The 23,382-nt window shown below is 44.1% G+C and overlaps 1 protein-coding gene across 7 annotated transcripts in view; it reads left to right on the top strand.

The window, feature by feature from the left end:
* FHOD3 (formin homology 2 domain containing 3) overlaps positions 1-23,382 on the top strand; it is a 456,888-nt gene that overhangs the window by 325,937 nt on the left and 107,569 nt on the right. For 2 of the 7 annotated variants that reach the window (XM_045886811.3, XM_064577734.1), the window contains 4 exons: positions 10,792-10,884; positions 13,585-13,929; positions 14,329-14,403; positions 19,971-20,078. In XM_045886811.3, coding sequence (XP_045742767.1) covers positions 10,792-10,884; positions 13,585-13,929; positions 14,329-14,403; positions 19,971-20,078 — 621 coding nt within the window. Of the gene's footprint in view, positions 1-10,791; positions 10,885-13,581; positions 13,930-14,328; positions 14,404-19,970; positions 20,079-23,382 lie in introns of all 7 variants that reach the window. The other 5 variants (XM_054510321.2, XM_045886814.3, XM_045886817.3 and 2 more) reach the window with 3 other exon arrangements.

Genomic DNA, 23,382 nt, shown 5'->3' with positions numbered 1-23,382 from the left:
TGTCTTCCTTGTGGGGATCAGACTGGAGGTGAGGAAACGTGGACACTGGGAGGCTGGGTGGTAGCTCTTGATACAGAACTACTGAAAAACATTGGTACCATGGACTCGGGCAGTGGTTCTCAACCCTGTGGAGCACTGAAAATAACCTGTGATCAGACTACACCTCAAAATGGTGGAATACAATTTCTAAAGGAATTTTAGAGTGACTTCAATTGGAATACAATTTTAAAATCCTGTATCTCAAGGGGGAGGATCACGAGGCTGGCGGTTGCTATGGGCACCGCCCATACTGAGGCCCACACTGGAGAAAGAATCCTCACTGCTGGATCTCCCTCTTGGACCAGGCTGAGCCCCAAACCGGGACGCTATGGGGACTGTGTGACTTTGCATGGGCAGCATGTGGACTGGTGGCCCGTGTCCAGTTCCTTTGGTGATAGTCCTTGCAGATCATTCTGGCCCTTTGCTGCTCTTTTTTCTCTTCCTATTATGTCCTTTTTATACAATTCCTTCTTCATTGGCATTTTCACCAGCAGATGGCCAGTGAAGTAGAAAGCAAATGTCACCCACACAAGTCCATGTGGTTACTATTGGTAATTTGGAGGCATGACTTGAGGGGATAGAAAATAGAAAATGAGGTTGTTGAGAAAAACCCCGGATGAAATATAAGATTTGAGGTTTATCTTCAGCTGTTAATTATCTGTACTTTATTACCATATTAAGAGTTGACTCTGGTGGGTTCAAGTCTAAAGCATGTGAAAGGGCAGTTAGAATTCCTGAAGCAAACTGAATCATGAGTTATAAAGGTATTACTGCACACAAACTCTGAAACACGTTGGCTTCCTCATGGTGGTTGCGTTTGGTATCTGGTTCTTAAAGACACACATATCCTGTTTCTTTGATTTATAACTAAAAGTTTTTCACTCTTTAGTATACTTTTCTTCCCATTTGTGAAAAACAGAATGTGTGTAAGAGGGGCCATTATATGACATTTAAAATTAAGCTTGACCAGTAAACATGTATTAGACTAGTTGCACAAGTTCTGGAAATGGGAGAGCTTGTCTAATGCCCACACAATTTTGTGTCTTCAGCTGTCATAGACCACCAGAGCTGGAAGCTCCCAACCTCCTGTTCCACTTTATTATATGAGTGAGATAAGTAGGAAGCCAAGCCAGACCCAGGGCAGGGCTGTTTTTAACCTCTGGAGGCCGCCATCTTGAAACCTCAGCCTGGGACTTGGTATCCGTCCATTTCCAAAAGTTCACAGAGAATTCCAGTCTCCCCTTTCCTAGTTTCACTTCTCTCCTAGATCTCTAAGGGACACTTAACACAATTTACTAGTATCTGTGGCTTAGAGTAAGTTTTTTTTTTTTTTTTTTTAAACATAAAATCAAAGTACACACAAAGTAGTGAGATGCCTCACTAGTCTCTCTAGTTATCATTGGATTGATTTGCTTGGCACCTGAATTACCTTTACACCTGAATTAGCTGCAACCTAGCTAATGTATCTTTTCCTATTGCTGCTTAAACTCTGTAGGTTGGAATTCTGTAATATTAAACTACTCCATGTTTTCAGCAGAAAGAACGTGTTGGATCCATTAGTATTTTCTTCTAAAACAGAATAACAAGGTAATGGCTTATGCATTAAGATTCTGGCCAGTAGTCCACTTCTTTTTTTTTTAAATTTTTAAATTTTTAAATTTTTTTACTTATTTGACAGAGAGATACATAGCGAGAGGGGAACACAAGCAGGGGGAGTGGGAGAGGGAGAAGCAGGCTTCCTGCAGGGCAGGGAGCCCAATGCGGGGCTCGATTCCAGGACTCTGGGATCAGGACCCGAGCCGAAGGCAGACGCTTAACGACTGAGCCACCCAGGCACCCCCAGTAGTCCACTTCTTAGATATATTCGGTATCCATGGCCTGTGCTTCATACTCCTTCTAAACTTTGCAGGCTATGGGGACAATAAATACTTTCCTGTCTAAATTTGGGTTCTCACCATGGAAACATCAGAACAACAGCTGGGCTCTGTTTAAATGTCTTTTCATTCTCTTGGCTGGCAAAAATCTTTTAAGGGAAATTTTTTTTTAATTTGGTGGATAATAAAACTATTTTTGAATGAAATCACTGCTTCACTTGGTCAGATATATGTCTTAACTGACTAAGATCCCTAATTGGAAGTTTTCAAATCTCACCTTGGCCCTTCGTAACCTAGAAACAGTCTTAAAGTTAACAGAAAGTGTGAGTCACTGCAAAGCTGAATCCGAAGTGGTTTAAGTATTCGTTAACACAGGGTGATGCAAACGGAGCCAAGGGGATGCTTTCTCTGTCATAAATTTAACAAAACATTTCTATGAAATATATTTTCATCTAATTTTGATAAGTCATGCACATTTTACAGAACTAAATGAAGCGTGTAAAATATATGCGTTTTATCTAAACTGAAGGCAGCGATTTCTAGTTAACTGCCACAAATGCCATACCAATATCAAGTGTCATACTTAGGTCAAGACGCTGATCTCCTCAAGGCAACCAGGCAGGTCTGGAGTAACTGGGGCCCGGAAGCAGCCTCATCCATTATTCTAGTGTGTTGTGTATCAGATTGTCTGTGCTGTGCGGGGGGAGGATTGAGAAGCAAAGTGCAGGAGACAGTTGCTTAGAAGGGCAGTGCAGTGATGACAGAGCGATAAAACCAGTGGAGCTTTGCTTTGGTTTCATCAGGTAGGCTGGCTGGTAGAAAGGACGCTAGCCTGGCTATCAGGAGACCAGAGTTCTTCCTGGCAGGTTGTGTGATCTTGCCCTCTCTGGACCTCATCTTTCTTATCTGCAACATGGGAGGTCTCTAAGGCCCTATCTCAGTTCTTGCTGGTCTTGTTTCTTGACCACCCTTAGCAGGTGACTCCGTGCTGAGCATCATGCTAGGTCCATAGTGCCAAAGAACTGCAACAGTCAGCAGGTATTTACTGGTTGTCCCTGGGGGCTGGATCCACTGGAGAAACAGCTGGAGGAATAACTCCAGGCAGGGGAATGGCTTCTGCGGGGGGGACCCTGTAGCTGAAATATGCCAGCATTGGGCAGATAGATCAACAGACCCATTAAGACTGGGGAGGGAGGTTTAGGAAGGGAGAGTGAGAGATGAAGTTGGAGAGATGGTAGAGGGAGTTAGAGTATAAGCTGGGCAAATTGGGTTGATCCTAAGGTTTGAGTAGAGGAATGTCATGCGCAAATGCCCATCTTCTCCTCTGGTCAGTTCCTCCTCAGCCTTCCAGGTTTTGCTCCAACAGCAAAACTTTGTGGAAGTCTCGCTTTCTAGGCCAGTCCCCAGCGGAATACTTCCTGGTACAATTCGTTGTATAATGTCTTGCTCCACCACGGGCCTGTAAACTCCAAGGGTAGGAACCAGAGTCTTGCATAAAATAAATGCTCAATAAATATTTGTTGGATAAAGGGAATGAGAGATAAAGTAGACCTTTTTGCTTTTGAAAAAACGGTCGTTAGTTATGGGAAATCTCTATATCACCTGCTCAGTTTTGCTGTGAACCTAAAACCGCTCTGAGAAAAACCTATTATAAAAATCCCAGTTGTACACTGTTGGATCAATCATAATCCTTGGTTTATGGTGTATTGTCATTGTTGGTCCATGTGTGGCCCTCTCCTCATTTGTTTTTATATAAAATTTACTTACTGATACATAAAAACATCAATGAGAATATGGCCTAGGTAAAAAACCAGAGCATGTCCCCTAACCTACACTTATCCATGTGCTTCCATGTTTCCCATCTCTGTGCCTGGATAACCAACACTCTCAAATATTATTTATCATTGTCTTTATGTGTTTGTTGTTTTATAGTATTATCAAACACATATGTATAACTAAACCCATTATATAGTTCTGCCTTTTTGAGCTTTTAGAAAGTATATCCGGGCACCTGGGTGGCTCAGTTGGTTAAGCGACTGCCTTCGGCTCAGGTCATGATCCTGGAGTCCCGGGATCGAGTCCCGCATCGGGCTCCCTGCTCGGCAGGGAGTCTGCTTCTCCCTCTGACCCTCCTCCCTCTCGTGCTCTCTGTCTCTCATTCTCTCTCTCTCAAATAAATAAATAAAATCTTAAAAAAAAAAAAAGTAAGTATATCCTATTGTATGCTCCTTCTTACACTTGCTTTCTCCACATTACATATCTAATGTTCATCCATATCATCATGTGAAGCTGACCATCATCTATTTTTCACCGCTTGGACTATACCTCAATCTGTTTACCATTTTTCTTGTTGGTGAGCATCTGCTGAGCATTTGGGTTGTTTCCATTTCTTGGCAATTACAAGCAGTGCTGCTGAGGATATTTTTAGACTCCTATCTTGGTGCATGAGTGTTTCAGTATCTCTAGGGAGGGTTTCTCAATGTTGGCCCTACTGACATTTTGGACTGAATTCTTCTTTGTTGCGGAGGACTGTCCTGCACATTGCAGGATGTTTAGCAGCATCCTTGACCTCTACCTGCTTGATGACGACAGCACCCCCTCCCCAGCTGTGACAACAGAAGTATCTCTGTTGACAAATGTCCCTTGGGGGGGAGTGAATCACCCTAGGTCAGAAGCATTGCTCTGGGGTATAGCAGTGCCATCTAGCAGTGGCATTTCTGGGTCATGATACGGGTGTTTGACTTTACATGATAGCGGCAGTTATTTTGCCAAAGTTATTACACTGGTGCACACTCCTGTCAGCAATATGCGAGTCAGTTGATCTACATTCTCTTCAGCACTTGGTGTTACCAGACTTCATAACTTTTCCAAGTAGAGACAAGATGGTATCTCACTGTGGTCTTGATTTATATTTCCTGATTGATAGGTTAAAATATCTCTTCATAGAATTTTATTGGCCATGATCGTGTATTTTGCCCAATTTTATAGTTGTGTTTTTATTTCTCAAATAAATCTTTGTATATTTTTGAGATGAGTTATGTCTATTAGATGTACTGATATGCCTTCTCTGAATTCATTGTTTGACTTTTCCTCATCCGTACTATTTTGGTCTTAGAATATACTTTAACACTGTTTTAAATGTTTTTTTGTACTTTTGAAAGGTTCAGCAACATTCATGTTCCTTTTTGTTTGTCTTTTGAAGCCTAAGAAATGTGACACCAGCCTGAGACCCCAATTTGGGAAGTAAAGTTGGCTTTGAAGGGAACTACACCCTGCAGAACTGGTCGGACTGTGGGCTTCTGGGTCTCTTTTCTTTTTAAAGATTTTATTTATTTATTTGCAAGAGACAGAGACAGAGACAGCGAGAGCAGGAACACAAGCAGGGGGAGTGGGAGAGGGAGAAGCAGGCTTCCCGCTGAGCCAGGAGCCCGATGTGGGACTCGATCCCAGGACCCTGGGATCATGACCTGAGCCGAAGGCAGTCGCTTAACCAACTGAGCCACCCAGGCGCCCGGGTCTCTTTTCTAATATGGGAAGGGTGGCCTCCAGTCTGAGATTACCTGTGGTGAAAAGGAAAGTGCCTGTTGAGTTCAGAGTAGACCTGTATGCTGGAGCAACTCCTTATCAGTTAAAAACAAAACACCCCTCATGGTATTTGAAAACCAAAGGCCAGAGACCCAGGATTCTTTCTGCATAAATGTAAACAAAATTATACTTTAAGAGAAAATTCAGCTGGGGGAAAAACAAAATGGTCTGAACTAATTCTTTTTTTTTTTTTTTAAGATTTTATTTATTTATTTGACAGAGAGAGAATGAGAGAGAGAGAGCACATGAGAGGGGGGAGGGTCAGAGGGAGAAGCAGACTCCCTGCCGAGCAGGGAGCCCGATGCGGGACTCGATCCGGGGACTCCAGGATCATGACCTGAGCCGAAGGCAGTCACTTAACCAACTGAGCCACCCAGGCGCCCCCCCCTTTTTTTTTTGTCTGAACTAATTCTTAATCTTAAATCCTATCAGCACAGAAGATTCTGTTTGACTAATTCATCATGGGCCAAAACTAAAATCAAGCAAAGAAAATCCTATGTACCATGAAGAGAGTATTTCTTTCTCCAGCCATTTGGATTATAGGGCAAGGTCAGTGCCTTGACTGTAGGGATCCCTGGAAGTGGGCCCTCCAAATAGGTCATTGTGCTGCCTGCCATTGGTCCTGTCCCATCACTCAGGATAGTAAAGCTATGCACACACAGGTCATGTGACAGTTTGGTGCAGGATCAGCAGGTGTTGAGCACAAAGAGGATACAGTTTGGGATGTGGGTCAGGAGAGTGATCTTTAGACATCTGTGGGGCAACTATGCAGAAGAGAGAGGGATCAAAAAGTTTACAGAAGCAGAAGTTATAAATGGAAAAGTGTTGCTGTCTATCAGTGGTGTAGAATGCTTTGCAGAGTACTGTGTCCTCTTTTTTAGGGCATCAAACAGAGTTCTGAGTGTCCATTGGTGGGAGATGTTAGAGATTGCCTGAGAGGGGCCCAAAAAGGCGTGGTGATGTTGTTGATGATGGCCGAGAGCTACAACAAACTGATTTGTCCGCCCTATGCCAAGCCTTTTCAAAGTGCTCTTACCAAAAAAAAAAAAGGTACTTTTACATATGAATGCAACCCTCCTACAACTTGTAGGTACTGTTATCATCCCATGTAGGGGTGAGGAACATGGGACCCAAAGTCAACATAGCAGTAAGTGGTGGAGCTGGAGTACAACCCCGGCAGCCTGGCTCTGAGCATCTCCATCTAGCAGACTTTGCTTCTGATGACTTTACCTCCTGGGGGAGCAAGTAAAATCAAGACGCTTTGGAGGGAGGGACTCCGTGTTCTGTTTTAAAGAAGAGAGTCCCATTAGTTGTCAGGGTAGAGGGCATTCTTGGTAGACTAGAAGTAATAGCATCTGCACATTCCCACTCACGCTGAGTGAAGGGGGCATCGGGCTGAAGATGGAGGGAACAGTTTTTATCTGGGCTGCTGTTGCAGCAGGTGTGAGAAAAAAAGACTAAGGCTGATGGGGGTGATGTGTGAGTGAAAGCTGTACCAGGCTCAGAAGGACAGACGAGGTGTGTGGGTTTGCATCTGGTGGCATCACAGGAGGAATGCTGGCCTCCTTGTTTGTGACAGAGGTGCCCTTCAGTCCAGGTACGGGCATGTAATCATTGGGTTTTGCCAATGCTTCTCTCCCCCTTTTCTGCCACATCTAATCAGTCACCAAGTTCAGCCAAGTCTGCTTTCATCTTTTTCGGATCCCATCCCTTTTTCCTTAGTCCCACAGTTGTCACCCTCACTGCTCTCCCTAATTCTTTATGAGGCTTGCATACCTTTGACTCCAGAACCTGACAAATACATTATAAGAAAGAGGAATTGCAGATCAATTTTTGCAGAAGATGTATGTAAAAAAAAATCATGATAAGATATTAACAAATAGAACCCAGCTGTATATAAAAAGAATAATACAACAAAGTAGGGTTTATTCCTGGTATACAAGGTTGATTTAATATTTTCAAAAAGCAGTCTTTGTAATTCATTGCTAATAGAAAAAGGGGAAAATCATAGGATTATCTTTTTATGTGAAAAAAAAAAACCATTTGACGGAATTTGACATTCATTTATGACAAAAAACTCTTGGCAAATAAGGCAACTTTGATAAAGCATATCCACACAAAACTATGGCAAATCTCATGCATTTCCCTGATATCTGGAAAAAATAAAGGAATACTTAAATTCATCACCTCAATTTAATATCCTTTTGGAGTTCATAGCCAGGGTAATAAGGCAAGAAAGGCAGGAGAATTTGAAAGCAATACGCACAACTGTCATTACTTACGGATGATATGATTGTCTACATAGGAAGTCTAAAAGAATCTATGTAGGAAGTATTACAGTCAATAAATTTGGAAAAGTTGCTATATACAAGGTAGACTTTTTAAAAAATTATACCATCAACAAATAGAAAATGAAGTGTAGAAATTGATAAATGTAACGTAGCATCAAAATTATACCAGAAATAAATTTAACAATAGGTATGTAGGTAATTCTGAAAAATTACCACACTCCTAGGAAATATTAAAGAAGGTTGGAATAAGATTAGATCTAAATAGAGACTATACCAGACTATGGTTTGAAAGACTCAATATGTAGATGGCAGTTCTGCAAATTTGTATATAAATTTAGTGTAATCCCAAACAGTAGTCCAGCAGGGTTTTTATGGAAATTGATAGGCTGATTCAAAATTCTCATAGAAATGCAAAGGGCTAAGGACTTAACACTACACAGTGTCAAGATCTGTCATAAAACTATAGTAAGTAAGATAGCCAGGTAGGCACACACAGAAAAATTCACCTCCCAAAACCCACAGGTATTTACCTGATTTATGATAATGATGATACTGATGTAGGGAAAAGAATGACCTTTTTACTAAATGATTCTGGGCCAGTTTATATCCATATCGAGGAACAATATGTCTAACACCTCACATGATGTACAAAAATCAATTCTGGGTGAATTGCAAATAGAAACATGAAAGGTAATAAGCTTTTAGAGGGAGACACAGAATACCTTTAAGACCTTGGTGTAGGCAAAAAATTTTAAAACGGATGCAGAGGGCACTAACTATCAAAGAAAAAAGATAGATAGGACTTCATTAAGATCAAGGACTTTTCTTTATTAAAAGACACCGTGAAGTGAATCCAAAGGCAACCCACAGAGAGGGAAAGATTCTTGCAACATATTAAGTATGACAAAGGACTTGTACCCAAATTATATAAAGAACTCCTACAAATCAAAAAGAAAAATACGACCTGGGTTTTGAATAATGGGCAAAGTACTTATACTTCCAAAAGAGGATATCTAAATGGAGGACAACCTAAAAGTATGACAAAAGTGCCCAGCTTCACTAGTCATCAGGGAAAGCAAACTAAAACCACAGTGAAATGTTAATACAAACAAATTAGATGGACTAAAATAAAATAGACAAAAAAAATGCCAAATCTTGGCAAGGATGTAGGATAGCCAGGATGCTCATATATTACTTACAGGAATGTACATTTTAAAACACTGTTTACTAGTCTCTAATAAAGATGAACCCAAGCATAAATGACCCAGAAATGCCATTCCTAGATATGTACTGCATAATAACATATACATATATTTAATGAAAGACATATACTACAATGCTTATAATGGCCCTATTCAAAATAGCCCCAAACTGAAAAGTGCCTGGTTATCATCAACAGTAGAATGGGTAACTAAATTGTGGTCTGTTCAGACAAGGGAGTATTATATAACAATGAGAATGAATCCTCTTCCGTGGCATATAACAACGTCGATGAATCTCCCAAATGTTATGTTGAACAAAAAAAGCTGGACATCATTGTTCCTTCTAGACAGAAGAAAAACTGGCCAGGCTAATCTCTGCTCTTTGAAGTGAGGTAGGGAAGGGAAGAAATTGGAAGGGAGCATTAAGGGACTACTGGTTATAAGGATGTGTTCATTTTGTGAGATGTCTGTGATTGTTTACTATTCTGAATGTACTTCATACTTCAGTAGGAAGAGAAAACATGAGTGAAGGACAGTGGGGACAAAAGAGTTAAAGATCTTGGCAAAATGATGCCTGAGGTGGGGAAAGGTGGATTGGTGAGGACTGAAGGCAAGAAGGAGATGGCCACGTTGAGAAGGTAGAGGATAGAGCAGTTGAGCTCCAGTGGAAGGAGAGGAATGAGAGATGGGGCTGAGTGAGGGTTTGTGGTCGGGGGTGGGGTAGGAAGTTTGGATGTAAGTTTTCCAAGGTGGACTGGTTCTGTCTGATGGTGAGATCCAGAGTGTGAGGGGCCAAAGTGAAAAAAGATAAAGGTCACTGGAGTTTAAGAACACAAAGGAAGGAGAAGACCACAGGGCCTGGGGTAGGTGTTCCGTGTGGAGCGTGACATGAGTCAGGTGTTGACAAGGGCTCAGAGCCCAAAGGAGGGTAATGATTCGGTTATCAAAGTCTGTACTCATGTAGCTGCAAGGACAAAACCCAAGTTAAACTGTCTTAAGTGCAAGTGAGAATTTATTATCTTCCATTGGTGAAAGGCTAGGGTAGAGCTTCAAAAGTCCTGGATCCAGGTGTTAAAATTGTCATGGGATGGCTACCTGCACCCCCCCGCCCAACTCTGCTTTTCTTGGATTGGCCTTTAGTGACAGGCAGCCTTCCTCCACTTGTAGCTCCACAGTTCGGGTGCCCTTACGGTTACTCATCCCGGAAGGCACCCGGAGAAGTCCTGGGGTGACACTGCTGACTCCACTCAGGACCATTGTCCACGCTTAAAGTGGGAGCGGATCAACCCCCTGCACCACGTTCCCTGGGGGCAAGGGAGTAGAAGGTAAAAACCGTGTCCCTCATGGAGGTAAGTGCCAGATTGGCCTGACCCCCGGTGGTCTCTAAGCCAGAGGGGTGCAGGGAAGTGAGGACTCGGTGCTCTCGGCAGGAGCGGGATGTCGCCAAGAGCACTCATGGCGTGACTCTGTGTGGAGGAGGCAGGGCGCGGCAGAGCACCTGCCCGCGGCCAGAAGCTGCTCTGAACCGCGTGGTGCGGGAGGGGTGCAGGGCAGGGGCATCCGGCCCACCTGACATCGAAACTTGGCCTGTGCTGGATTAGTGTATCTCTACCCACGTTTAAATGTCCTCATCTCAGAACTGTCTCCTCTCGCCTAATGGACCGAGTGTGTTCTTTCCTTTTCAGCCAGCTGGAGTGTTGTGTTTTGTTTTGTTTTTTTGCTTCATCTTCCTGTTTGTCATGCTTATCTCGCTTTTCCATCTCGTGTCTGTGCATTTCTCTCTTCCTCGCCTTGTCTCAGGGAAGAGGAGAAGGAGGAAGAGGAACGGCCAGTCACGGAGCCCGATTCAGAGGAAGAGAGAGAGGACGATGCCCCCTGTCAGGGCAAGGACAGGTACCGAGCCTGGACCCTCCCAGGCTCCCACTAACAGCCCGAGGTTCCTTCCTAACAGATGGTTTGCAGCTACCTTTCAAAGATCTCCCTCACTGGCTCCCACTGGCTGTCTTTACCCTGAACACAGAGCCACAGAGTGACTAGTTTTGTAGAAACAGCTGAGCACGTGTCCATTAGAGAACCGCACTGTCCCTTCCTGACCTTGCTTTATGGAAAAAAAAATCGCATAACTGGTTTTCTCCCTGCTGTTCCCTCCCTCATTAGTGCTTTGGCTTAGGTTGACACTGACTAGAAAGATGTTCATGTCTGCTCGGAAAATGTTAGTAACCCTTTCAGCATGGTAGGAAGGATAATTCCATGTGTCCCCTTCTTCCTACTAATTTTACCAGTGTAACAGTTGCTAAAGTGTGTGGGTAACAACTATGTTAATGATGCAGGTTGGTTTTTTATCCAAATGGACAGGAGTACTTTTCACCCCATGCAGCCCAGAAAATGCTCCCATTATCTGTTTTCACCCTGAGCATAAGTACCATGATTCTGCAGCCTTTTGAAGGAGTTTCCTGTCCTCTACTAATACCTTTCAAGTATGCGTTCTTTCTATCTTCAGGCAGCGTTAATAGATACAGACACCTTGCAGATACTTTTTTAATTTTGTAGGTATTTTCCCAAAATGATGTGTTTGTAAAAGATAAAAGTTGATCACCAGTAATTTCATCTTCTAACACTACACTGCAAATTGAATATTTTTACTGTTTATCCACAAATAAGCAAAATCGGGGCGCCTGGGTGGCTCAGTCGTTAAGCGTCTGCCTTCGGCTCAGGTCATGATCCCAGGGTCCTGGGATCGAGCCCCGCATCGGGCTCCCTGCTCCGCGGGAAGCCTGCTTCTCCCTCTCCCACTCCCCCTGCTTGTGTTCCCTCTCTGGCTGTGTCTCTCTCTGTCAAATAAATAAATAAAATCTTTAAACAAACAAAAAAACAAATAAGCAAAATCAAAGAGCTCTTGGATAAATTAGGATGAAACCTCTTTCTTACAAACTTCAAAATCAATGGGATTCCTTGCTGCCTGGCCTCTTTCTCCAGGCCACCAGTACACAAAAAAGGGGTCCGTTTGACGTGCTGAGACACCCGTCATTCCCAGGGGCCATGGAATCCTCTCTGATCCGACAAACTAGTGATTGTTTCCCTGCTTTGGAAATGTCTGGGAAGAAGCCAGCAGGGTGGGGGTGTGGAGAGAGGAAAAGAATGACCTGGTCACAAAAAGTGAGCCACGCATGTCAGAATGAGGGGGGAGAAAGATTGTCATTAGCCACAGCCCCTCACCTATGGGGAGCTGCCATGCCTGCGGGTAATGATACCCAGGGGTGCTCTGGGGAGGGAGGAAGTTTGGTTGATAGTCCCGCCTTAGGTTGAAAATTAGCCACCGGAGATCCTGTAGGCCCTCAATGAAGACACTGGTTTGGCTCCACATGTCCTCACACGTGCGTGGTCTGTCCCACCCACACAAACCCATCGCCCTCGGCTACTCTCATGGTACAGCACCTCGGACCAGAAGGAGGAGTCTGGCTAGAAAGGGCAGCCTTCAAAGCATCCCTCTCGATGTCGTGCTGTCTTTACATAGGGTTGTTATTTCCACAGGTAGATGGTGGTTTATTGTTCTGTAAGGTCTTTTTTCTATACGATCTGATGCTGGAGGCATCCTTGATCAAAATACAGTTAGGCTTTCAGGTTTTAGGAAATAAAGTGGTGCATATTTAACACTGGGGTATATTTAACTGCCATCCCCTCATCCAGCCAGGGGAACCGTTATGTCCCTGGCCCTCTACACAGAGGGAGCTCCGAATTTGAGGTAGAAAAGAAAACAGATCACGTCCCATTCCCGAATGGGCATGGCTGGGAGTCAAGTTCTCCGGGAGAAGGACCGTGGTTTTGAAAAATGCGGAGTTTAACAGAGATTCTGTGGTTATAAGAGTGTACATCCAAAGATCTCAGTGGTCCAAATCCAGTCCTGTGAAAATGGAAAAGTTTTACAACTGTGGCAGAATTGGGCTGCCTGAAGGAGTCCAGATGTCTAGGGCTTAGTCGTAGAGGTGGGTGGTGGAGAAAGTGTGAAGTGGGCCAAATCTGACTTGAGTGTGCCAGTCCCTCTTTTCTGGCTGTTTGCATTCCCTCTCCTTTGTCCTTTTCCATCCCTGCTTTTGAGGAAGCACCTGAAAGCAGGGACCTAAAGGATGAGGCTTGGGGAATACTTCTTCCTCCAGGCTGGGCTTTTTAGGAGGAGGACAGAACCTCGATTTGACCAAGAGAAAGGAATGAAGTTCAAATCGTGGAAATTCAGGTGTCAGTACAATCAGTGGGGAGAAACTGGGGAGACTGGGGAGCTGTTGAGCAAGAGCCTTAGGGGCTCCATTAAATCCCCACACAAAAGCCTCTGAAGGCCCAGAGGCCAGACTGGTTTGCAGGGATGTGTCCTTGCGCTCGTTTGGCAAGTCTTGCCTCCCAGATTGACAAGCCCAGGCGCCGGGATTGTTGGGCGAACGAAAGCTTCTGGTGGTGGGCTTCCATGCTGCAGTTCAAGAAACAGCTGATTCTGGAGTTAAGTGACCCTAACAGTAGTGGGGTTTCTGTGCCTTGTTTGCTTTCCTAACCTTTGCTTCCCTTTCCTCCTCCCGCTTCCCTTCCTCCCTGCTGGGTCAGCAGAGAGGCCAGACCTGCCTCGGAGCAGAGTCCCGCTGGCAAGGATGCTGCTCCCGAGAGCTCAGCCCTCTCCAGTGCCACCTCGCAGGGAAAGCAGCTTCCGGCCAGCACTGCAGTGGGGAGTCCCTTGCGCAGCGGGTCCTCCGGGGCTGCCCTCCTGTCACCGCCCCTGACCCCTGCCTCGGCCTCCCGGCCCTCCTCCACTGCACCTGGCCCCCCGAAGACATCACCGACCATAGAGAAGCTGCCCTATGTGCCCCACAGCCCTTTCCACCTCTTCTCCTATGACTTCGAGGATTCGCCCTTGTCTGCCAAGGAAAAGGAGGCCGAGTCCCCGAAGGAAAGCAGGTAGATCTAGCCTCCTGGAGGCCTGTGTGAGCTTCATCCAGGGAAGGAGACAAAGCATGTTGACCGTACCTTCTGGCTTGCCTGTGTGTTCGTGTGGATTCCAGTCCAAGCTGAGGGCAGTTGTGGCATAAACTAACTCCCTAACCACTAACTAACTACCAGTGTTTAGGCAAGAGGCAGAAGAAAAGAGTCATCCGTTTGAATCAAAGAGCTCTTCTGCTATAATACAATTAAAAAATGGATTTTTAAGCATAAGGTTTTTAAAAATATGCATGGTCTGACAAAATCTATACATTTTGCACCTACCTGTGTGGGTCTTGTTTGACCTGCAGAATGTAGTAAAGTGTTCTGCCCTCTTTCTGTGCAGTGTTTTGAGTGGGATTTTCCTTCCTTTAACAGTCCCTCTGATTCTCTCCATTTGGGCACGTATTCTGCCTCTGAACCTTACAACTTCCGGTCTTTCTCTTCTAATAGGTGGGTGTCTTTATTTTCTCTCCTTTTCTATTGCTTCCTGTTTCTATTCTAATGTGTGCGTTTTTCTTTCAAAGATTGCTCATGGCTCCCCATGAGATGGCAAGCAATTGCAGTTTGAATCCCTTCACAGGCATTGATGCAATTACGTGACTTAAGTATGAGCGCTGCGATAATTCTTGCAAAAATTGGAGAGAGGAGCAGAGGGAGGGGGGTGTGCAAATCAGAACTGCACAAGGAGATTTTAGCAGGTGCTCGTCGCCTGCCTGTGTGCCTGCCCTTCACTGTTGTCTGGCTTAGGAGTTCTCTGCAGGGTGGGGAAAGGGGGACAGAGGGTTTAAATATTTTGAAAAACCAATAGTCCCAAATCAGTGATTGATAATACCAATGGCTTCTCCTATCTTAGAGTAATAATCATTGATAACACTTATCTATTGATTATGAGCTGGGCCCTATACCTCCCATGAAATTAGCATCTTAAAGTATTAGTGCTAAGAGGTAGGTTCTGTTACTAGCCCTTATTTACAAGGAGGAAACTAAGGCACAGAGAGCCAGGGAAATGAGGAGTGGTTTCTACCCCAAGCATCCTGCTCCAGGTTCTGATCCTAACTTGTAGGTTGTACAGGCCTCTCTTTTAGGCAGTCTGTTTCTCTCCTTCCTGGGGTCATCTACACAGCAACTCCAAATACCTGAACCCTGGCTGCTCCCCGTGAGGGGTTCTTCGGGCAAGTCCTTGTCAACAAAATGTTTCTGCCAGAGCCTGTATTTGGGGGACCCTCGGCCTGGGTGCCCAGCAAGAAGTTATACCTTGTTTTGAACGAAGGCGTATGGGACCCAGACCTGAAGAACCGCTCTTTCACACCATAAATAGGACCAGTTGCAATGGGTGTCAGATGCTTCATCTAATAAATAGGAGAATTAATCTAGAACTGTGACCATCAACCTTTCTGCTTACATATGACCCAAGAATATTTTGACACTTCCCTCAAAGTTTTTTTTAATTAAAGATTTATTTATTTAGAGACAGAGCGAGCGAGAGAGAGAGCATGTGTGCACATGGTGGGGGGAGGAGCAGAGGGAGAGAATCTCAAGCAGACTCCTCCCTGAGTGTGGAGCCCTACCCGGGGCTCGATCCCATGACCCATGAGATCATGACCTGAGCCAAAACCAAGAGTCAGAGACTTAACCAACTGGGCCACCCAGGCGCCCCATACTTCCCTCAGTTTTAAATAGCCTGTCTCAAGTTTTTTGTTAGGAGTTTAAACAGTTGTAAAAGATGTAATTTGTCTATTGTATATGTGCTTTAAATTCCTTTTTGTCAAAACCTTGGGGTTTCAGATTTAAATGATTAAATTCTGGGAAACACCTGCGTATGCCTGATTGACAAAGCCTGTTCTCAGACGAACGAGACTGAGTTTCTGTCAGAAAGTCTGACTTCATGTTTCAGTTCAAATACGTGCATATCCCTGTGACAACCATCTCACTTCTAGAATTGAGAAGCAAAACTGGACAGACTGTGAGGTATTTGGACTAACTGCTCAGCTATTTCAAAAAACCAACAGAGGGAAAAACGAATTATGCTTGTTTTATTATCATAATGACATTTAAACACAATTCCCAGGTAGGTGGGCAGGTAGATAGAGGGAATGCGTGAGGCCTGGCTCTGAGTTTACTCCTGGACAAAGTGGTGCCTTCTCCTTACTCAGTATTTCTTAAGGGATTCCCTCAAGAATGAGGCTTGTGCACACTGTTCCTTTGCCTGGAACCCTGGAGGTTTTGCTGCTCGAAGCACTGCCCCACGCTGATTGGGCCTGGGTGAGGGTGTTGCTTTTTTTTCCCTAAAAGTGGAAGGCCATCCTGGAAGGGGAGGCAGGAGAGGAGAACTTGGAGACCTTAGGAGTGGCTGCAGGCAGACCCATTTTAAGAAGAGAGCAGATATGGAACTCATTTCCTCTTGTTTCTAGGTTGGCTTGGTTTGCCTGCGGGAGTGTGTGGACTCCACTTCGGGCACCTTCAAACTGCAGGTTCTCTAGGAGTCTCTCGTAGGTCTCAAACTGTGGGCTTGCTGGATCTCTCCCGTGATTTTTATGGAGCGCCTCCAACACGGCTGTTAGGTCCTCCAAGAACAGTATCTGTGTGCAAAAGAGCTGTACATTTGCCTGGAATAAAAATAACTTGGCAACCTCATCTTCCCCAGCAGGGTAGTGGTAGCCCATGAGGGTGACTCTGGACTTTCTGCTGATGGTCTCATGGCCTCTGATGGGGCTTTCCTGGGCCCAGGTCCTTCCCACTTGGTCGTCGCCACTGCTTATAGTCCTGGGGGATGGGAGTAATAGAAACACATAAATTGCTGGAATGAATATACACATAAATTAAGAGAAACTGCTTCATGCTTGTGCATGAAGATTGCCCTACATTTAACTGAGAAATTTTTACAATTTTTTATCTTTTGTCTGATAGGAATTTGAATGCTGTATAAATATTGTTTGTACCTATTAATTTTCTGATGTCCACTCACTGTGGTTTTCATGGAGTCTGTACAGGTCAGTGGTTGACTGCCATTGAGCTGGTTCTAGTAGATACCAGCCAGTTAGTCCATGTAAAGCACCAAAGGAAAAAAGTACGGTGAATTGCGTGAGTCGTAGGATCCAGTTCATTGGGCTGAAATTGAGAAGCAAAACTGAATGGACTGTGAGGTCTTCAAATTAATTGCTTGGCCATTAGAAAAACCAAAGCAGGGGGGAATATGCATTATGCTTGTTTTTATTTCCATCAGGTCATTTAAACTCAATTTTAGTAAAGTAATCCTGTTATTAAAACATTCTCCAAGATGTCCACTTTTGGTGGGGAGGGGATTGTTTTAGATGCTTATGTGGAGTAACAAGCTGAGTGTCCAGGCGGCTGGGGGTGCAGGGCTGAAGCCTGAGCACAGGGGCCTCAGCTCCCTTAGGACTCAGAGCTCCTGACAGCATCCTCCTTCCCTGTCCACGTCACAGTGCTCTCTGCCTGCTTCTCTCCCTCTTCTCTGCTCCTAAGCTTTTTTCTCCTTTCTCTGCTGCCTCCTTTCTTTGTATGTTCTTTTCATCCTTTGCTTTTCTGCCCTCTCCATGCCCTGTGGTTTGGGAACATTCTCAAAAAGTCAAACTAGGGGCGCCTGGGTGGCTCAGTTGGTTAAGCGACTGCCTTCGGCTCAGGTCATGATCCTGGAGTCCCGGGATCGAGTCCCGCATCGGGCTCCCTGCTCGGCAGGGAGTCTGCTTCTCCCTCTGACCCTCCCCCCTCTCATGTGCTCTCTCTTATTCTCTCTCTCTCAAATAAATAATAAATAAAATCTTTAAAAAAAAAAAAAGTCAAACTAACCCTCACATGGAGAAGCAGTTAACCTGTTAGACACAGAGCATATTGGGTTGTTAAAGAGAAAAGAAAAGGGCGCCTGGGTGGCTCAGTTGGTTAAGCGACTGCCTTCAGCTTAGGTCATGATCCTGGAGTCCCAGGATCGAGTCCTGCATCGGACTCCCTGCTCAGCAGGGAGTCTGCTTCTCCCTCTGACCCTCCTCCCTCTCATGCTCTCTGTCTCTCATTCTCTCTGTCTCAAATAAATAAATAAAAATCTTTAAAAATAAAAAATAAAAAAAAAATAAAGAGAAAAGAAAAGGAATGCCCAGAAACCAAGTCCCATGAAGGTGATGTGTTAAGTGAGGAGAACGGTAGAGTAAGATTGTGTGATCTGTGTCTTCATCTGCCTGGTGGCATGCCTGAGTACTAAGCACGGGCCTGACGTGTGATACCAAATACACAAGAATAACAATAGCTAAGCAGACCAGACTTGGCAGCACAGGATAGATTTGGGGTAATATAAATATTTTATTTACCATTATAATAATGTAATTTATTAAGTCAGATGGAAAATATATGTCTATATTCCACTTTTTAAAATAGATGGCCAGGGTGCCTGGGTGGCTCAGTTGGTTAAGCGACTGCCTTCGGCTCAGGTCATGATCCTGGAGTCCCTGGATCGAGTCCCGCATCGGGCTCCCTGCTCGGCAGGGAGTCTGCTCCCCCCTCTTGTGCTCTCTCTCACTCTCTCTCTCAAATAAATAAAATCTTTAAAAAAAATAAAAAATAAAAAATAAAAAAAATAAAAATAAAATAGATGGCCAGTTTTTAATTTTTTTCTATACATACCTTTTGATCTTTGAGAATATTTTTATACAGTTGTAATCTAACTTGGTATGAATATTATATTCTGATGTTTTACTTCAGCCTGTATATAAACATGTTCCCTACTATTATGTACAGAATTGGCAATCATTTTTAATGGTTGCATGATATTCCATGGATAGATAATAGGTCACACTTTTTAGCCATTCTTGCGTTGTTACCTACTTGGGTAATTTCCAGCTTTTCCACCGTGATCTTAATAATGCTCCAGTGAGTATCACCATGCATGACATTTTCAGTATGTAAATAACCATAAGGTTATGTTAGCTTCCCAAAAGTAGGCTTGCTTCTGTGAAAAGATATTCACATTTGATGTTAACTTGCTTCCCAGAATGATTCATGCTGATTTCTGTTGATGGGAGCTTGGACTGGATTCACTGTGTGTAGGAAGGTCCTTGCGCCCTTATATCATAGTGACCCATGGGATCCCACTCACCCAAATACAGTGTCCCCAACCAGTTTAGGGAAAGGAGTCGGCCCTGCCTTGTGGCTGAGTTGGTTGAGAGGCAGAGCTCATTGAATCTCATTGTTTGTAACTAATCATGAGTGTCTGCTCCCCAACTCCCCTTCCTCTGCCACAAGGGCTTCAGGGGATGCTTTGTTTTCTGGAAAAACACTGAGTGATACTAGCTAAATGCAAACTGCTAAAGGACAGCTTTTCGGAAAAACAAAGAAAACTCTAGAACTTTACAAATCCTGGAACTTGTAACAGATGACTGGGAAATGATAAAGGATCATTTAGACCCGGTGGCTGTACTCTTGGTTCAAAAGCAATATTGGCTGAAAACGTGAATACATGTACCTCTGGTCAGCAGATGAGTCCAGAAGTTCTAAGGACATTTTGGTCATCGGGCACGTGACAAGATGACATTTAATGAATGGCATTGATTTGGAAATACGTAAAGCAGAATTTTTAATAAGACGTTTGTTCAGCTTATCATTTGGTATTTTCTACAGATCTTTGATGGATTTAACATTAGTTGTAGCACCATGAGAGGCACGAAGAATCTTCATATTTTCAAGTGAAAATAATTTGGATTCTTTGTTAGCAAAGAATTTTAACATACATTTAACAAGGAGATACGAGGGTTTTACTTAAACCCTTTGTCATAAATCCTGCTGCCTAACAGTCTTGGCCTTTGAGAAACCTCTCTAAATGAGAAGTAATCAAAACAAAGCAGTTAGTAAATCTCTTTAAGTTAGGATAATCGCTAACGGTATTAGCATTTCCAAGCCTGATTTTCTTGCAAAAAATAAGATAGTTTGCTAAACGTTATTCATTTACTGACTTGTACTCATTTCTCTGTCCTTCCACCCTCTTCCCCACCTTAAACTTCTGCACTGTTTAGATACAACAGCCTTGGCAACACCTCTTACCACTCAAGACCTTCTGGATCTGCTGTGCCCGCCACCCCCACACCATCTCTCTCACCTCCACAGGAGGCCAGGCTGGAAAGGTAGGTTTTATAAGAAGCATGCTGAGCGCTTCACTGTCCTCCAGGGAAGGAAATCAGTTTAAGAGCGACTAAAGGAAAAGTATAAATAAAAAGCATAATCTGAGGTATTTTCCTTTACATAATGTAGTCCAGACGCAAGAATATCTTCTCTTTGACGCTATCTACAAAGTAAATATTATATTAGAGGTGATATTTGTTACTATTGTCTCATCTCCTTACAAACTTTCCATAGAAAGTATAAAAATTTGTTCCCAAATATGTAAATGTGAATGCTTTGATTGACTTGTGAAAAACCAGTCTAGATTTTGTGTAAGGTCTGCATTGTGTCCTATATACATCAGTTTTTACCTTTGAATGATTAATTCCATATAAATCAGGGGGTAGCAGGCCCATTAAGGTCAATACCTTAATGTAATTAATCCAGGACCTACCAGAAGAGAAAAGAATTGCACGGGTCCATGGAAGGAATGTAACTTGGCAAGAGTATTAGACCACTAGAAATTAACTAATTATTACTTCTGGAAACCAGTGATTGCACAAGGATGTGTTTACAAGGAAAAGGTAAGACCTGTAATTTTAGAACAATTAAAAACAGTTACCCTTATATGGCAAGAGTGCTGAGTTAGAGAAGACTGGCCAGGGTTCCAACATACTCACTGGGAAGTTATTTAATCCCTGAGGGTGAAATACCACTTATGCCAACTCTTACCTTAGAGGGTGGTTTTGATGAGCCAATGAAAAGGTACCCATGAAAGCACTGTGTGAACCCCACCATGTGGGTCCAGTGGGAAGTGACAATATGTCATAAGATAGAACATCCAGCGGATCAAGATTGATCAGAAATCTAGACCGGAGCAATTCAGAGATCATTTGCCTCAAATCACGAATGTAAAACAAACTCAACCTGTATTCCATACTTTGGTCATCTTCTGCATATTCTGAAGTGTGTTTTGCTGAGCGTGGCTGGTGATTCGAGGTTTGGCTGGGATGGAGAGCAGGCAAGACCTTACAGCCCCAGGAAGAGGGGCTGTCCAATAGGCTTTATCTCACCACCCATCACATTAATCTCCAAGGGGCATATAAGCTCCATGTTGTCAAAATCTCAGGTTCCACAGCCCAGCATGGCCCTGGGCTTAGTTGGGCTTAGTTAGGTCTTGGCAGTAAGATAATAAGTGGATTACCTTGAAGACCCTGTCCTTCACCCTAGGGTACCTCTTCTTGGGATCAGCTGAGATCACTTCTGGTCCCACAGAGGTCACCAATGAAGAGAATCCTTGTCTTAAGGGATGTGAGATTTGGGGGCCAAAGTCAGGAATATTAGAGTCTTACTGAGAGTACATCTCACATCTTGTACCTGCTAGGTGGACAACAACTTGGGGACAAGAAGCAGGTGCCATTCATTGCTGTGTGCCCCATAGTACCTGGGGCCTGGCTTTGGCAGCACTGGCAGTAAACACTAGTTGAAGGATCAGGTGAATTACCCACTTATTGGTTATTACCCACACCCGCAGTGTGGAGGTCCCTGAAGGTGACAAGTTATAAGGATGGGAAGTTTGCAGGTTTCCAAAGCCCTGGGCTTTGCGGGAAATTGCCCCTAGGTCCTAAAGAGGAAGCCCCAGCCTCTGCCTCCTTCTCATCCCCTGGCAGCCCAGTTCCAGGTTTGAGCTGTGGAGCCCTCTGGAAAGACTTCTGCTCTTGTCTCCTTCCCTGCTCCATCTGGCTGAGTGTCTCTTGGGGCCTGGGGTGGGGTGGGGATGAGGATTAAAAGAGGAAGGGTGGGGCTGGATCCCAGGGTGTCTGGGGAGGAGGCTAGTCTTCATCCTGAGACCTCAGGAGCTGCTAGGGTTTCGAAGCAGCTGGTGAGGTGCTCTAACCCATCCATAAATGGAGTCAGTGGGTTGAGGCCACGGGGACAGGGGCTGCCGGAAGCTGCGTCTGAGTCCAAGAGAGTTGACCATGCCCAGGAAGGGCAGTGGCCGTGGGGCTTGAGAGGAGCAATGGGTTTGGGCAGACTTGGAGGAGGGTGGGAGCAGAGGTGGCAGAATGAGTGAGGGTTCAGGCTTGCTTGAACATGAGGGTGTTAGAAACTAGGAACTGAGACAGAAGTTACTGGAAGAAAAGCAAATCGAAGGTGGAGATGTTCAGCCTGGGGCATGCAAGGCATGAGGAGTCTGTATGACACCCAGAGAGACATTGGGGGGCCCCAGGGAGGTGGACTCAGTGGTCCCTGGCTTGAAGAAGGTACTGGCATGAAATCCCTCCCGGCAGCCTGCTGAGACCTGGTGACTAGAGAAACCAGTAACGGAGGCCTTTCCTCTCCTAAGTGGTCTGTTCCCTCTTACAGCGTTCTCTGCCACAGAAAGTTCTTTACCTGCACCATCTACTGTATCCACTAGCAAGTAAAGCTTCAGAGGGTTTATTACTTCCTTTACATTTGCATGTTGTTGTTTTTTTCTCAACGATCACTGTCTATGGCTTTGCAAAACCATATGATGAATCATTTGAAACCTCAGATGTGCTGTTTCATTAAGACCAGCAAGGCCCCAGGCCTGGCCGTGCCACCATGTTTTACTCTTACTTTGCTGGCTTATATCGGTGACTGTAAAGAAAGGAAAATAAGGAGGGCCCCCAGCTCCAACTCATATTTGTATACCATCACCCAAATGTACAATGTCAGTTGTATGTATTTTAATATATAGCTTAATGCAGCTTAATTTTTTTCTTTTTCATTTTTGACTACTGGATTATTTGGATGTCACTCATAATCTGTTTTCACATGTATGACCATTTCCTGCCCTATTAAGGTATACGATTGTTTTTACTGAGGTATATACTTTAGTAGAATTTGTAAGGTTATTGAAATGTTTTATATACCCATAATTATTGAAACCAAAGCAAAAAACTCAGGAAAAATGTTGAAGTATTATGAACAATAGTTGGATTTTTGCAGTGAGAAACCACATCTTCTGTTAACACACTCCTGGCGAATAAACAGCTTGTCAGGGTCCTGTGCAGTACTGGAAAGATCTAGAACTCTATTCCCTTGATTTGGAAATAAGACTCCTTTCCCTGAAGTTCTAGGAGAATCAGGCCAACTAAAACACCCCTTCAGGCAGGTCGGGCCACTTACAACGGGCCCAAATACCACCAGGCATCATTGTGAGCTTAGAGTTTTCCGTATTTTTCCCAAGCATACTAGTATATTGGACATTAATCAAATTTGGAATGATAAATTGACCTAGAAAGGAAGAACTGAAGAAACAATATACAGAATTAAGTCAAGGCAAGGGTATTAAAATGAATC

This window comes from Mirounga angustirostris, unplaced genomic scaffold (genome assembly GCF_029215605.1).
Source record: "Mirounga angustirostris isolate CCGP_5_RB_7025 unplaced genomic scaffold, mMirAng1.0.hap1 SCAF_14, whole genome shotgun sequence".
NCBI lineage: Eukaryota > Metazoa > Chordata > Mammalia > Carnivora > Phocidae > Mirounga > Mirounga angustirostris.
This window is presented reverse-complemented; position numbering and strand designations above follow the sequence as displayed.